General features: G+C 36.2%; 1 protein-coding gene and 1 long non-coding RNA gene across 7 annotated transcripts in view; one reads left to right on the top strand and one right to left on the bottom strand.

Moving 5' to 3' along the window:
• Nucleotides 1-2,178: 2,178 nt before the first annotated feature.
• The window catches only part of sbm (sobremesa), a 79,863-nt gene continuing 65,316 nt past the window's right edge, over nt 2,179-16,725 (bottom strand). For 2 of the 6 annotated variants that reach the window (XM_067127838.1, XM_067127840.1), the window contains exons 5-12: nt 15,029-15,254; nt 14,729-14,773; nt 14,426-14,549; nt 12,968-13,074; nt 10,827-10,923; nt 10,299-10,448; nt 9,408-9,576; nt 5,972-8,634 (exon numbers count right to left, since the gene is read on the bottom strand). In XM_067127838.1, the coding sequence (XP_066983939.1) occupies nt 8,567-8,634; nt 9,408-9,576; nt 10,299-10,448; nt 10,827-10,923; nt 12,968-13,074; nt 14,426-14,549; nt 14,729-14,773; nt 15,029-15,254 (986 nt within the window). In that variant the 3' untranslated portion in view covers nt 5,972-8,566. Of the gene's footprint in view, nt 8,635-9,407; nt 9,577-10,298; nt 10,449-10,826; nt 10,924-12,023; nt 12,128-12,967; nt 13,075-14,425; nt 14,550-14,728; nt 14,774-15,028; nt 15,255-16,070; nt 16,352-16,725 lie in introns of all 6 variants that reach the window. The other 4 variants (XM_067127842.1, XM_067127843.1, XM_067127841.1 and 1 more) reach the window with 4 other exon arrangements.
• On the top strand, nt 6,743-10,763 carry LOC136852896 (uncharacterized). Its single transcript, XR_010857259.1, has 2 exons — nt 6,743-6,882; nt 9,417-10,763. It is a non-coding gene; the product is annotated as an uncharacterized lncRNA (long non-coding RNA).

Genomic DNA, 16,725 nt, shown 5'->3' with positions numbered 1-16,725 from the left:
TTAGTATGGTTAAACTTAATAATAATTATCAGACTGATGCATTCAGGTCTTGGAAATAAAACTAGTAATTCCAAGTTCACTGTAGTAGATTTCACACATCCATACTAAGCACAAACTATTTTCTTAGCATGTTGCATTAGTATGAGGCAATGACTGAAACATCATTTACTGTAAAAAATACTTACTATACAGTCATTTGCAAGAACAAGATGGAGATACAGTCAGAAAATTGCATTGTTGATGAATTAAATACTTTTTATTTATAATTTGTGTTTTGGAAGTGTGTATCTCATATCCAGTATCTATTCCAGTAAGTGTTAGTGGCAGATTAAAGTTATGTGGCTTTGCTAAAGAAGGGATAAGAAGTCATGGGAGAATTATCATTGGAAGAAACTGACAGATAACCCACTGAGTGGTTGAGTGTGTTTTGTTGAAGTTTCTCTTCATTGACGGTTCACTTTGTTTTGGTAAGTATTCACTTGTTTCCTTGTATAAACAGTAGCATTGTTTGTAGATTTGGTATCTGTACTTTATAACAGAAACCCAGGTATACTTATTTTTTGGTACACATTATTTTTATTTACCAGTTTTTGTTTGTAGGTCAGAGTGTGACCTCATTCAATGCTGATCTCAGAATTCATGCATTTTTGTTTTTTCTGTTTGAAATCTGAGCACCGAACTGCATATTTTGCGAGCCTTATGTCTTAAGATATTATTAGCTGCAGATGGAAGGAATAATGTTGATTTATGACAATGGAAAAGTCTAGCACACTTTTCTGCCTCTCCTGAGCAATGAAATTTTGCTCCCATCACTTGCTGAGGTAGTTTGTACATTCATATCGCTGCACGGTGCCTATGTAGTCTGTGGTCGTTCGTTATATGTATATCCACAACTTGTGCCCTTCAAAGCAAGGAAATTGTTTCTCCAACTTGTTGTCCCATTTCTGTGGTTGTGGTAGACTTGTCGTGGCCTGTGCGTTAGAGACGTGATGATGCTGGGTGTTCAGGAGTTGTGATGGCAATAATTAGTTGGGTAATTTTGAAGTTTCACCAAAGGTGGGAGGTCAGTTGCCCATTAGGGCTCAAATTTTGAGGCTGATAAGTTTTGGTGCATGCTTTTATCAGTAACTAAAATTTTTCGAGAACAATATAGAGACAGCAGAATGATTGAGGGTAAAAGAAAACACTTTCAATAATTTACATTTATTTATCTTCAGTGATTTACAGTATTATAACATCTATATTTTTTAAGGTTTGATCTTTGTCGTAATTATTTGTATAGACAAAGTGTTTATAGGATATATTGTATATGAAAATAGCTAATGAATGAAAAGGAACCCATATAACAAGATATAAACAGTTGCCTTGGTTTCCTTGTTGGCGAGTTTGTCGCAATCACAACATGCTGATACACAGATCTATTGTTTTGCGTCTTGTATGAGAACTTTTGCCGGTGCTCTATTGTTTGTGCAAACCACAGAACCTGTTCCAGGAAATTTATCCTACAGACGAACTTTGCTCTGGCAATGAACGAGTTCTATTTTCTCTTAAATTAGTGGTACGGTACTGAAATAAACAAAAGACAACACTGAACCGCACTGAATACCTAAATGTAAGGATTAAGTCACGAGGAAAGGGATTGCACTGCGCTGCAAATGTGCCGTAGATTTTAAGTTCATCAAACCTCCAGTGCAGTTGTAAACTGAAAGAGTAGTTGATTTTTGCAACAGCGTCCGGTTTTGCAATCCGTGTCGTTTTAAAATATCAAGGCAATTTTCCCCCCTTACAATACTACCACCAATTTCGTATGAGAGTTTCCCCTTCGTCCCACAGAAGGCCTTTATTTATGAGCACCAACTCAATTATGCATAGTTGGATTTAGTGAAATTTGGTTATAATGTAACTTAAGTTTCTGATTCCCTATATTTTCAAATTCATAAGCTGCTTGTAAATTTTCGGGTCATTAGTTTGAATTTGCTTAAAGACTGATAACGTACATTACAGTTTTAGTCTGCTAATTGTGATTAACACTTGAAAAGTAAATATTTCCCAGAGGGATCCCAGTTACCCTTGCTTCTCTCTTCAAATTAAATATGTTAGGTTTCATTTCTCAGTACAGTATATCAAATGAGAGAAAAAAAACCAGATATGAGGAACATTAAAAATTAAATCAATCGGTGGAAAGTAAACTTTTATTAAAAAATATGACATGTGTCTTTCTGATCTGAAATAAGTAAGAACAGAGACATCGAGCAGTAAGTTGATATCTCACGCTAGTTTGGTATTCTCTTGAAAATCATTCGTACAGCAGATAACAAAAAAGCTAAGAATCATTACAAAATCAAACAGAAGTATCGTATCTCCCAAGTTCATCTTATTATAACCATATTACTGTGTTCATTGTGTAAACACATTTGCCAAAAGAATTGTGAAGTGTAAACTACACTGTCAGAATCAATCACCTTTATTAGGCCTACTGTTTTGGTAATACTGTCTAAACTGACAGGCTCTTGTTTTTGTCAACAAACGTGTAAATTACTTGTAAATTATTTAATACTGAACTTTCAAGTACTTTGAACGCTCACTACGACATTGATTTCACATGAAGCCTTTTTAAGGGTAGTGTTCTTTGCCTGTACAGTTTTTTCTCATGTGCTTAGCTCAACATCAAACTACAGGAGATGAACGGTTTAGGTCTGGCATAATTCTACGCTGTGCTCTGTAGTTACGGCAAGCTACGTCGTAAATCTCTCGGTGTTGGCAGACTAAGAAAGTGTGACAACGTCGGTATTGCTCGGAAATGTCACTGGTCATGGCTTTAAGTGACTCGGTAGTAGGGTGGTGGTAGTTTGGTAGTGTGTGTTTGTGTATAAGCAACTGCCTTTGTTAAGCATAATCCCTTTTGTGCAATTTATTTAACACAGGATGTCTTTGCCTTGATTCTTTTACAATATTCCTCGGTGTTGGATCTATTATCTGTTAAATCAACTTCGATAGTGTCGATTAGGTCACACTTCTAATCTTTAACATCTAGCTTGCATACTTAGGCTTTTTCTGTTGTCGTTTTCTGCACTTTTGCCTTCTGTAATTTGAAGCACTTAAAAGGACAAAATGATAAAGATTACACAGTAATATCTCTTCAACAATTCATTGCATTATTTTTGTACTTAATAAAAGGCAAAGTCAAATCTGCAATAATAGAAAAAATTTCCGAAGAAACAGGAAAATTAGCACGACCCATGCAATGTCTGCAACGTAAATACGGTGAAATTGCGCACGATTTACAAAATTCCTATAAAAAGAACTACTCTTAAAAGAAAAAAGAAAACAAGTGTTGGTATACATTGATTACACAGAGATAATATAAGAAAGAAAAAAAATAGATTTCGAAGGATCAGCAAATACGAAGGTTCATGAGGACGGAACTGACCCCTTAATTTGAAAGAACAGGTCTAACATTGCCTACACTTAATTCCTCACCACTTCATGTAATGTTATCACCTCTTTTAGTCGGCATCAAGGTTGTAGGTGTATTTAACGAAAGAATTTGAATTACAAAAGGAGCAAGTCAATCGTATTAAAACGCATTTAACGACTGAAGTCATGAGAAAAAAGGTTTAGGCTCATATCACAGATATAGCAGGGGTAATCCCACAGGGTTGTAGGGATGAATTTTGACTTGGAAACAACGCTAGTCCATTTCGGAGACTTGAAATTTTTTTTAAAACTTCTGTAGCGGCCACCACACTCCCCAGGGCATGGCATCCCATGAACCTTTATGTATTCCGAAGGTCGTAATTGCCGGCTTGCTACCTTTGTATATTATATAATGTTGTAATGATCACTGTATAACAATGTATAAAAGTAGGCCTAAAACTCTTTAAGTAACCCGTCCAAATACTCTCGATTCATGTTTCTGTTTGAGGACAAAAGCGATTTTGTAGCGCAAAGGAGTATCGTTCCATGTAAGTCAACTTGCGACTTACACTGTTCTGAAACAGTACAACGTAACTTCCTTGATATTTCAGAGTTCAACAATAAGAAGACTGACGTAGAGATTTTGTGATAAGGTCAAATTTTAAAATGTAAATTTCCTCAATTTTTACGTCCCCATCCGAAGGGGAAAAAATCAAACCCACGACTAAACATGAACAGAGCATGAGGAACTTGGAACATAATGTATCAACAGTTTAAAAACAACTTATCTTAAGGCCAGCAACTTAGGGCTCTGGCACGAAACTGGTCGACAGCCGTTGACCTCAAGTTACCGGTCACATTACAAGCTATATAGAACAGCATATCGACTCGTGTGCTTATCCATATAGTTGTCTTTTCACTTGACGGGGTTTTGCCCAGCCAGGGTTATCATCACAGATCTTTTCTTGCAAAAGTGTTAGGTTGTGTGTTAATAAATTTCTCATTTATATCAAACGTTCTGCATAGACTGAGTGATGACTTCAGTCTCCATCGCATGAAAGGCAAACTATACTTAGAAAGCCAGTAAATCTGAAACAATTGCAAGACTAATGAGAAATAATTAATCTGGTTAAACTACTAAATAAAAGAAACTAGAAATTATTTATTTATATGGAGATATTTCCCAGAGAATAACTGGCACTGCATATATTCTTTTAATAAATTAATGGCTTGAAATTACTTTTAAACAGTTAAATATCAATCGTATTTAAGGCAAAGCGTACCCCAAGGCACGTAAAGAAAAGTCTTGAAAGATGAGGTTTCTGTAAATAATAACTATTTTTCATAGAAGTCAAGACACTTGCAACTTTAAAAACCACACTATGGTGTCAGTAACTTTGTCTTTGGTTTCCAAATTACAGAATCCCCGTTTGTAGCTACAAAATCATCTTACAGGCAGTCCCCGGTTTACGACGGGGGGGTTCCGTTCCTAAGCTGCGTTGTCAGCCAAAAAATCGGTGAAAATCGTCAAAAATCATAAGAAAACTTTACTTTTATTGCTTTGGATGTATTTAAAATGATGTAAACTGCATTTTTATTGAGTTTTTCATAAAAAAACATCCAAATTTTGATTATTCTGCCATTTCGTAGCCCCGTCGGATTGGTGTCGTAACCCCAGAACATGCGTCGTAAACCGGGAAATAATTTCTGGTGAATATTGAAAGGCTTTGTACCTCGGAACGTTGGAAGCCGGACCCGTCGTAACCCGGGAACTGCCTGCTATTTACAAAATCAAGACGATGTACGTACGTAATCACTGACTGTATAACTTTCCATTTAGCAAAATTCATAAAGGTTACAGACATCCTGCAATGAAATGTTTAGACTGAATGATCAGTGTTTATCCAGTACGAATAACTTTTAGTGCCATATTTCCATTTACATTTGCACAATTCATGGCTATTACGTTATGTGAGTTGTGTAAGGTACACCCATTGTGACATACATCCACTGTGATGGCCTAAATTTATTACTTACACTTTGCATGCTTCGTCGTTAGTACTGGTGCCCTCGTAATATTTTCACTACTGCATACACCATTAGGTGCAGTTTGTGAGTTAAATATATACATATTTGATAGATCAGGCTCTTACTGCCTGGATAAATCAGATAGCATTTGCGTATTTATTTTGTTGCAACTTATAACCTTTTTGGACAAAAAATATAATTTATGAAAAATACATCAACAATACAGTACATTTATCACAACGTTCACCGAACAAAAGGTTTGGGGTCGGAGATGGTCTATTACAGAAATGACAACAGTTCCTGTCAAGAATAACCCTCGGCCGAAAAGCCTCGGACATAACAGTCAGAACTAACGGCAGTCTCGCGTCGAGTGACGCAACTTCCACGAACAGTACTGCTCAACAAAAGGTATAAAATTTTCATGACGCTATCGTTGGAATTCTAAGGAAATGAAGAGTGTAAAGAGAAGAATGAGTGGAAGTTTGGTTGCTGCCTTCGTCAGATGTTGTATGAAAGTGCCTACCTATTTTTATTTTTTTTTTTTTAGAAGGAAATGACATAATTTTGGGGTGAACGTCAGACGATAATCTATGTACAATTGTAGAGTCCACTCACATGTTTCTTAATGCAGTTAACCACATGGTCTTTTTGTAAATCTTTTCGAATGTCTTTTGTGTTATATTTGTAAACTATATTTTTATATTTTTCATTTATTTTATGTTGCATCTAGCTGCAGTATATTACACATTATTGAGGACGAAACGAAATCATAAAACGCTACGGGGGGAATGGGTATGAATTAGATCGGTAAGTGAGTAAGCCTTCACACTGAAGAGCTAATGAATAAGCCTTCACAACGAAGAGCCTGAAGCACGAACAAACTACTTTTAGAACAAACGTCACTAATAAACAAAATGAGGAGGAAAAACGAAAACAAATCAATCCACAGTGACATTTTTGGTCCCCAGACCACAGTAAAAGCTGATCGCCTTTGAACTTGGATAATCGTTTTAGCAGTCGTACTTGTGAAAACAAACTTCTCTTGCAAATGCATGTTTTACTTGAAGTACAGTTAAGGTTTGGTTTTATGTAGCCTACTCAGTTTCGAAAAAAAAAAAACCTCCCTCTTACAGACCAACGAACAATTACATTCGTGTTAAACTTGCAATGTATTTCTGTTTACGGATATGCAGTCTGGAAAAGCAACTTTCTGTCCAGTAAACTTTCATTTCATATTTACAGGTATTACAGTACTAAAGAAATTAGGCTCTCTAAGGACGCAGATGAGTGAAAGAAGGTCCATTTGAGAGTTCGTTATATTGATAACACTCAGTTTCTCCTGCTTCTATCAAGATTATAAGGTTGGTGATAAAGCTGAGATACAGAGACTTCTTCCCCCTAGATTACAAATGGACACAGGCCCTTTGCACATGGCAGGTACTGTTTTGTGTATTACAGTTTTTATTTTTAACTTTTTTTAACAAATTCTGTGTTAGATTGCTTGATTTAAAAAATTAAAAGTAGAACGATGTGTTATGCCACTTGTAGATCTTTTTCAGTAACAGGAGGCACTTTGAAATAGGTGTGTGAAGTTACCTCCTTTGGAAACATTTCTGTATCTCAGAACTTACTATAAACTTCTGTTTTTAAATTCTCCTGCCTTGTTTTTTGGCACAAAAACAATTTTTACTTGACGGTGAATTTCAGTATTCAATGATGGACAAATTTTGGTGTTCCCGATTTTAATTTTTACAGAATTTGTATTTCTTGGTCTAGTAAGATAAGGACAAATTGGAGAGAGAGTTGCATATCCCAATTGCAGTTCAGTAAGATCTTACTATTGATTTTTTGTAGATTCTGAACAATTTACTCTTTCTAAAAACCACAGGACCTGCACAGGCCTCCTTTGTTTGATAATACTGTTCAGGTTATTTTGAAACGAAGTGTTCTCTGGAGTAACCTGTATTGTTTTATGTAAAATAGAACTGAAAATTTGCTGAAGGTAGAGTGCTTGTACATTTTGTGCTGTACTGTATCTTAGTTGTGTTACAAATCTGTAAAGTAATCCAGTACAATACTTTATCCTGGATAACAGGAACACTGAATGGTTTTAGCTTTTAATTCAATTTAGTGAAGAGCTCACTAAATACTTATTCTTGTGGTGTTGTGTGCAGTACAGAGTACATCAATCTTGCAAATCAGTTTAAGTGTTGGCATAGGGCCTTGAGGTCCCAAATTTCAGCTCCAATTTTGTGTCTTTATGACTTATAAATCAAAGCTCTCAGTCATCTGATTGATGATGTAGACAGTGCATAGTAAATTATTATTAATAAGAACTGTAAAGTATGTAATTATTTTCCACTTTTTAGTTAATTGGAAGTTACTCCAGCTTCAGTTGAGTGTTACTTAATCTGTTCCCCTAATTATCAGATTTAAAACTGAATTTTAAAGTGAGCTAATTCATAACCTGCAAATTCTAGGGTTGAGCAATTTCTTTTAAAGCTAATCCATAATATTGTCATTAGATATTCCCATAAACTAAATACTGTATGTAACATTGAAAGTTTTGAAAAGGCTTTGTAACCATTTGTACTGGATCTGTAAAGAAAAGTTGAGAAATTGCAGGTGTTCCGAAAACTTTTACGTAAGAGACTGCATAAAACGGCAAAATATTAATACGAAAATATATAATATAACCACTTTCCTTCAAACTTCAAGTAAATAATGTATATCAAACTAAGATACTTATAAAAAATCTGCCTAAAATATTTCCTGCCAAGATAATTTGCGGCCTAAAATTTCACAATAGGAAAGCTCTACGAAGTTAAAGCCAAGTTTTCACAAAAGTCATGCTATAGTTATTATAGCACTGTTATCACTGTACGCATTAGCCAGGGCTGATATACGTCGGCAAATGCATTCGAAGGGGTTTCACCCGGGTGCTATAAACTAGTTCAGGGACTCGTACTGTAGCTAAGGTTGGTATACGAAGTGACTATCGCTTATTAGCCTCATTCTATCATGTCATAAGTGGTGTTTCTGCAGATTGCAGACGCTGGCAATGATTGGCAAAAGTGGAATGATAAAAAGAGGTGATGTCCAACGCAGGATTTCCGCTACGTTAAGCATCTGGGATGATGTCGGTTGGCACAACTTGAAGAAGCAGCTGGAGGAAGGTGGTCAAGTAGACTGTGGAAAGAGGAGATATATATTACACAAACCTGGTTACATAAACATGAATTACTGTACTGCTGGGTGTCAATGTGTAAGCACCTTTTTCATATGTGCTTGCAAATCATCAATTGTACTTTAAAAATTATAAGAAGAGGAAGGCAAACTCACTGATGGAAATAAAGAGATGAAATGAACCACAATCATTCCCATGTACAGTGATAACTCTTATTATTTTGTTTCTAATAGAAAAATTATTTAATTTTTGACTGTCGGTTCAAGTAAGTTCACTTAGTCACTGACTTTGAAATACAACCCCTCCATTGTACATCAACAGCAGACAGTTTCCATCAATGGTACGTTAATAGCAGTCACAGACCAAGGGAATGCACAAGAACAATGCCCAATGCCATATACTTATGAGGAGCACTGAGTAACACTGAAGGGTCCCAGTGCTGTGGGCTACTCTAACCAGTCTTTAAACCTGTGGCCTTGTAGTTTAGATTGTGTTAAAAGCATTACATGTGTATAAGGATGTTTTTCAATCACTAATGCAACAACCTTTACAGCAAGTGTTAACTGATCTTCAAAAAATCATACAGGAAGAAGTGATAACCGAAAATCAGCAATAATAGCGCCAATCCTCAGTTACTGTTATAGGGAAGCTTGATAACCAGAATTTTATAATAAAAAAAAAAGACAATTCACTCCTTAATTTCTATCATGCCTTTGTGTTTTGCTACGGTTCATCCAAAGTAACCTATATTGCATAATTAATCAGGATTCCTTACCCATGCCAGGAACACTCTTCTTGAAGTAAACAAACGGAAAGTAGAAGACAAGGCCGGCCAGGATAAAGAGAGTTGCATAGAGGTACTCGAATTTGGGAGAATCAATGATGGGGCCAATGACCAAGTAGATGGAAATAATCAGAACCAAGACCGGGATGAAGATGGGTACCTGTGGAGTGCAAACGGAGGTTAATTGCAAGTACTGTCGTGCCTCTTTGTTTGCCTCACGTTTTGCTTAATAAATCCTTGAGGACAACTGTGAAATCATACTCATAAAATATCAAGAAAGACAATCTAGTAATCATAATTAGGCTCAAGTTAATAATGAAATTGAATAAAAAGGTTCTACCACAATTTGTGGAATAGCCGAACATTCCTAAAATTTAGACTTGGCCTTTAGTACAAAATTGTTCTCTTTAGATGAAACTTGGCCCAAGAACCAGTACCTGAAATACTTTTCTATACAATCAAATAATCAGGCTTAATTTAATCTTGTAGTTTTCAGGTTCGTGTCACCTGATTCCAGTATACAAATAAACTTTTCCACCATAGGAAAAAGAAAAATTACTGCTGAATTAAAGTTACAGTATAAATCTTGAAACATTACGGCCAATTCCATACCGTTTCAGTTAAATGCATCACATTTATTTATAATGAAGTAATAGTAGGGTACACCATGTTACACACCATTACGAGCAGCAAATAACACAATACACGAAAAATATACATGTATCACTGCATTTCAGACACTGTATGCTTTTCCTTTTCAAAACAAAGAACAATAATGACAGTTAAGCGGTTCATTCACCCTGTTGGGCAGCTGTGGATTTACATGACCGCAAGGCGTCTAATTCAACCCACGGACAGTGGGGGACATAAGCTTAGCCTCACCTTGTAAGGACGCGGTGTGTCTTTCATGGTACGTCTCATGATGAGGAGAGCAGCCATGGCTCCCCCGTAGAAGATCCAAGCAGTGAAACTGAAGAAGTCGATAAGAGAGGCAATGTCTGAAGGGATCACCATCACTAATGCGATGAGAGCCTGCAAAGAGGGGAGGGCATAATTTAAAGGAAAAAATAACGCTTGACTTTTGTAAACAAAATGATTTTTCTGTGTCCCAGTGCATGGCTTTTTTACATTAATTGTATTGACAGACAAGGATCTTTCTCACAAGGGTAGGACCTTCTGCCTACTTATAATTTCGTCCATCTACGAATGAGATTTCTTTCCACTGTACTTAAAATTTTGTCCATCTATCAATAAGGTTTCTTTCTACTAATAATTGTATCCCTCTATGATTACGTATGGTTTCTTTTTTACTTATAATTTTGTCATCTATGAATACAGCTTTTGATAATAATTTTGCCTGTCTATAAATCCTTATACTACACACTTTTCGACATACATAGTAGTACTCACATTGAAAATCAGAGCTGGTGAGGGAGTGAGCTTCTTGATATGAACATAGGAAAGAACATCTACCATGTGTCCTTCACGGGCAGCGACAAAACATAACCTGGAGGAACAGTTTTAGCGTTCAGTAGATTAATCTAAAATTGTGTACTTGTAGAAAGTACAAACCACTGCCAAGATGAAACCTAATCAGTATTCAAGGAGGATGGCAAACGTTTGTATCTACAAGATATATAAACTTTATTTTAAAATGTCTGACATTCAGAAATAAGCAGTTATATTAATGGATGTTGTAAATGTGGCTTTTCAGTAATATTCTCTTTACAAATTCAAGAACTGAAATTCATTTAAAAGGGAACAGGCAACATCATTACTTGGTCGAAGAAATGCAACAAAAATTTGAAGAGAAACATGACATCATAGTTTCACAAAGCTTCATTTTATATTTAGCAGATGTGTCAAGCGCTCAAAGTACCAATTCTTCAAAACTACATCTCATGCAAGAATAAAAATAAGGCAGAACTGGAAATATTCAAATGGAAGAAGCTCTAGACAAGAAAAATGCAAAAAGTATCACAAAAAGTGAGGTAAGGTAAAATTATCAACTTGCAAAGTGAACACAATTACATGCGTAAAGTAATGATTAAAAAATCTAATTACTATCAATATTCCCTGTTTGCTGACATTAGTGATAAGTCTCCACAATTGGGGAAACTGTTTTTTATTCAGTACTAGTGGTATAGGATTTACAGTTAGATCAATGCTGTATTCTTAACAAGGAATTGATAGAATCAAATTAGCACTACTTGAATATACTGTAAGTGTTATGGAAACAAAAAGGCAAAATGCAGTCAACAAATCAAAGAGAATTAGAGTCCATATAAAAATAATGAATTACTGATAGGTATATACAGGTTTGTTAAAGCAAAACTACGAAATATATAAGCCCAGTGCATACATAATTTGCGAAATACGTACAAGCGTGCAAAAATGGAAAAAAAAAAGCTTCTATAGTACTGTCTAAACATCTCATGCAACCTATGCATAAAATCTATTAAAAAATAATACAAAAAGGGTAAACATATCTACACTGGAAGGGGAGACAAGCATCAAAATCTGGTAACTAGCAAACTCTTAACAGCAAGGATTCAAATGCAAATAATGAAAAACTAGTGAATATTTTTTCGGGGATGCCTCCAGTACCTTCCGGATGTGAAGGCAGTGCCATTTGCAGCCCCAAAGGTAGACAGACAAACTGCCAGGGGCATAAAAAAGGCTGCCCATCCAAGCACACGATTGCCGAAAGTCTTTTGAGTGTCCGAGGAGAGGCGGTGATAAAAAAAAAATGGTTGTCAGGATAGGTAAAGAGAAACTTGGTACAATGTAAAGTTATTGAATGCAGTATGGTTTCTACCTATAATTCTGAGTATACACCACATATAAAATGTTTACTGAATGCCACAGTTCTTCCTGCAATGCAAATATGGTACTAAATATGAAGGCACTGACTCCAGAGGTGCTTGTGTGTACACAATTTTGACGTGAAATCTTAGCAAAAATCCAATTTTTTTTTACCTAGTGGCTAATCAAACAATTATCTAATATTTCTTTGTTTAACCTTGTCTTAGCATCAAAATTGTGCACATGAGACGACACTAACCACCTCCCTTTAAGAAAGAGTGACACGTGAATAGTACAATACAGCGATGCAATTTCCCCCTATAAAAGCACACAGCAAGCTGGTCTAATTAGTTCTGTTAGGAGCAAGTAATGAGAGAGAGAGAGAAGATTAGTCTGAAAAATCAAGGTGAATTATTAAAGCATTCCTGTCGTACCCTGAACCGAGACCAAGTTTGTTCAGCAGTGAATTATTAAAGCATTCCTGTCGTACCCTGAACCAAGACCAAGTTTGTGCAGTAGTAAATGGATATTGGAATGAATTTTTGGTGTAAATGTGCTGCCCTTATCACCACAAGTGAGACTGCCAAACGACTGTCATTCATAAAATCATTGTTTAACTGCCACCTAGTATTCCAGATGATGATATTAACAGCATTTTGATTAGCCCAGAAATCACCAAGCCGGGTAGAGCAGAAAAGAAGCAGAGTGGACCTGACGATGTACGTCACCAAGAGAAAATAACAAACCTCCCAGCAGTAAAGCACGATCCGTTGGCAGATCCGAAAGTCGACAAAACTACGGCCAATATCATTATAGCCTGTCCAGCTACTCCTATCAACCGCTGGCCATAGTACTAAATAATTGTGTATAAATGGGATGAAAAGAAATAATGGAATGTCAATAATCTGAGAAACAAAAAAATGTGAAATTATATGAAACACAAAACAACAAATTCATAAACATAGGTCATAAAGCATACAAAAATTGATGTGAAAACTTAGTAATTACAAATGCAAACAAAAAGTAGATGAATAATAGAGATTCATGAGGAAATGAACTAAAAATATAATGACTTGTAAGGAAAAAATGTATGTATAATCTAACTTTCATAGCAGCAGGTTGATTTACAAACTGGCGACCCATCAACCTAGCTGTGAAACATGTACGAAGAAAGTAGTATCTCATAAAAGGTTCTGTCAAATAAAATATGCCTATGATAGTTTTAAACTCTGATTCAGAGTGGCAGCTGAGCTAGCTAAAGGTATATAAGGCAGTGGTCTGTTTGTCGAAAACATGAACTATCTTATCATTTTCAGAAGTTTCAAATTTTAGTGCTAAAATTAAATACTACCTGCTATATATTACTCTACAAATTGGCTAATTATTACTACACTACCGTACTTCAGTTCCAAATGGACATTTGAAAATTAAATCTTAAAAATATTATGAACCATGTTTGTACCATACTGTATTTTTCCTCGAAATCCATACGCATATTTTCTGACAAGGCAACTTTTGTACATCAATGATATATGTTATATACTGTACAGTATTTCACATATGGTACTTACTCTGAGAATAAATACTTGTAACTATGCAATAATACAAATCTGCAAATCTAGTTTACATCAAAAACCACAAGTAAGCTTGCCAATTTAGAACCTATTCTGCGACTAAGCCTTCATGATCAATTTCTAAACATCCAGGGGTACAAATGAATCTTTTGACATAGAGGTTTGTGATAAAACATTATAAATGGAGTCAGAATTACAAAAACAGTGCATTTTTTTTTTTGGTACATTATGTTGGTTATTCTCACAGGGAGAAGCATTTGGACCTGGGTACTTCTCAGTTTGGTGGCAAATTTGGTGTCTAGAAACCATGTCTGGATCTTGAACTAGAGTTAGTAACACAATTCATCAATGCAATTAATATCCTAACACTGTGCTAAATATCTTCATATTAACATGAATAAGTACGTGTGTGTTCCACAAAATTCTTGCCAATTTTACGCAGCAGCTAAAAAGTTAAGGCATTTTCTCAATAGACTAGTTCATAAAAGATTTTCTAATTACCACACACGAAAAACTAGATTCACATTATACAAAATCTACCTTCTACCAGACCTAGGACCTTTCTTTCCAGTTTTCGATGTTAGTGTTGAGACAAGTTCACCCTACGTGCAAAGTCGTTCGTTCACTTACCACTGCTACAGTCTCTGAGCTCAGCAGTTCTTCAGGACTCATCACTGCCAGGTAGGAAATGTTGACCAGTAGGTAACATATAGTGACGAGGGGTAGCCCAATCATGATAGCCCGGGGTAAATTTCTGAAAAGATGCCATAAGCAATCTCAGTAATCCTCAAATTCTGAATAGTGCAGACACAGTTTGTACTTATCACAGGGATATTAAACAGGACTAAGAATCAAAATAATACATTTTTCTTTGGCCATACTCGTAAATCAATTATTTGTACGTGAATTTCAACGGCGTCACAATTTACTTACGTGTACGGTTTCTTTAGTTCCTCGGTCACGTAATTAAGGTTGTTCCTGAAATATGAAAGGGCTTTGTAGTGAAATACTATATAGTACTCGTTGCAGTTTACTCTGATAACGTCAATCCTATTTTCAACTTCACGAACATTTTGCAACAGGTCTGACAGAAACACTGAATGATGCCCAAAGGAGCATCTCATTACAGAATGTCTTTTTAATAACGGTAATCCTATTTAACACTTTATGAATGTTTCTCGGAAGTCTGGAAGAAATGGTGTATGAAGTGTATTTAGAAGGAATTTCCCTTACCATCCATCGTACGCCCAAAGGCCACTGTAGAAAGCCGTTGCCACATCGCCAATGCTGGTCGTGGAACCTTCGAAGCCCCTTGCCAAGTACTTGGTGTTCCCCTGAGCCAGCTTAATGATGCCACCAATGACAATGATCAGGATGGCTACGAGTTTGGCTGCGGTGAAGATGTTCTGCACTTTCGTGGCGAGGGTCACCGAGTATGAATTGATGAATGTGATCAAAACTGCAACAATACGATGGAGTTAATGCGATGACCAAAAGGAATATTTCTTAAGTATCTAATATGATCAATATGCTGTGTTGTATATATTCAAATATACATCAAAACTTAAAATTAAAGTTAGGGAAATATCATTAAACATAAAGATATGCCACAACTATCTATATATCCTCTTACGATTTCCTAAGGACTTGACAATGTAGTACTTGAAATAACTAAGTCATAAAATATCCCACCTACTATTTTATCCCTACATGGCTTAAGAACTATGCAATTCACTAAAAACCCTCCTTGAAAGGATTTATAACTTACTTTATTTTTTATGTCCAGTGGACCCCTTACCAGATTATACTTCATAATGTATTTGCCTCAGCAAATGTCTAGTATTAATAATAACCTACTGTCTACTGTACTCCTGACTGATTTTTTCCAAAGTATTTGTACACATTACATCAAGTATCTTTCTACACCTCTGCGAGTGCATAACTGTATTTATAATTACAGTGTTTATTTCCTTTCCAACTGCAACTTATGAAGATTATTTCATAATGAGAATGCAGTTTAGGCCTCTGAACCTCTTGTTCTTGATAGAGCCTACATCAAAGAATATTTTCCCATTTCCATACGATCCAAAACTTGGAAGTTTCAGTTTGCCAAGTGATTTACCACCTGCTGAAAAAACACCAGTGATTCAGACCTACTGGAACTTTGCCTTTTCATGTTGAGTTCATTTTACCATTCGTTCTTCCACCACCACCAGCTAGACTACCCAACCCCAATCTCCCCCCAAAAAGAAAACCAAGACCTGCTTCGCTTTACTTATAATCACAGCAGCAAACAACTTTATGACGACCACGGGGGGCGTGCAACCCGCAGAGCCGATGTCGAAGACCCTCGTGAAGTACTCGGCACACGTGAGGCAGATAATGGCTAGGGAGGAGGGTTTGAGGAGCAGAATGGAAACCCAGGAGAAGAGGAACGCAGGGATGGGGGCCCACCAGGTCTTTCTCTTTGCACCGGGGCGAAACCCTCCATGAAATAGGCGTACTCTCCGCCAGACGCGTTGACGAGCGTGCCAAGTTCCACATAGGCCATCGCTCCTGTGTTCGGCGAAGTTTTTGTGGGGAAGGCGGAAGGGTAGGTGTTAGATGCAAATTTAAAAAATATACAACACAATCTTGGAATCAAACTAAAATTGCACGCGAACAAACCATGCAGGTTTTAGTGGCTGTAAAATTCTACCAGCATGCAGGGATGAACACAAGGTGTCTCTACTACTTTTGCTAAAAAAAACTGTATAAAAAGTAAATTAAAATCAGGTAATAAATGCAATAAAATCTCCAGCAGTATCAAACTCCTGGAAAAAAAAAAAGCATATTACAGCATGCTAGCTTGAAACAGGACAGACTTACAGGTACTGAAATAAAATCAGCTACTGCTACTTTGGCTACAAGGTTAAAAAAAATTATACAAA

Source organism: Macrobrachium rosenbergii, chromosome 26 (assembly GCF_040412425.1).
Source record: "Macrobrachium rosenbergii isolate ZJJX-2024 chromosome 26, ASM4041242v1, whole genome shotgun sequence".
NCBI lineage: Eukaryota > Metazoa > Arthropoda > Malacostraca > Decapoda > Palaemonidae > Macrobrachium > Macrobrachium rosenbergii.
Note: the sequence above shows the minus strand (reverse complement) of the source record. Positions and strands in the feature narration are given on the sequence as shown.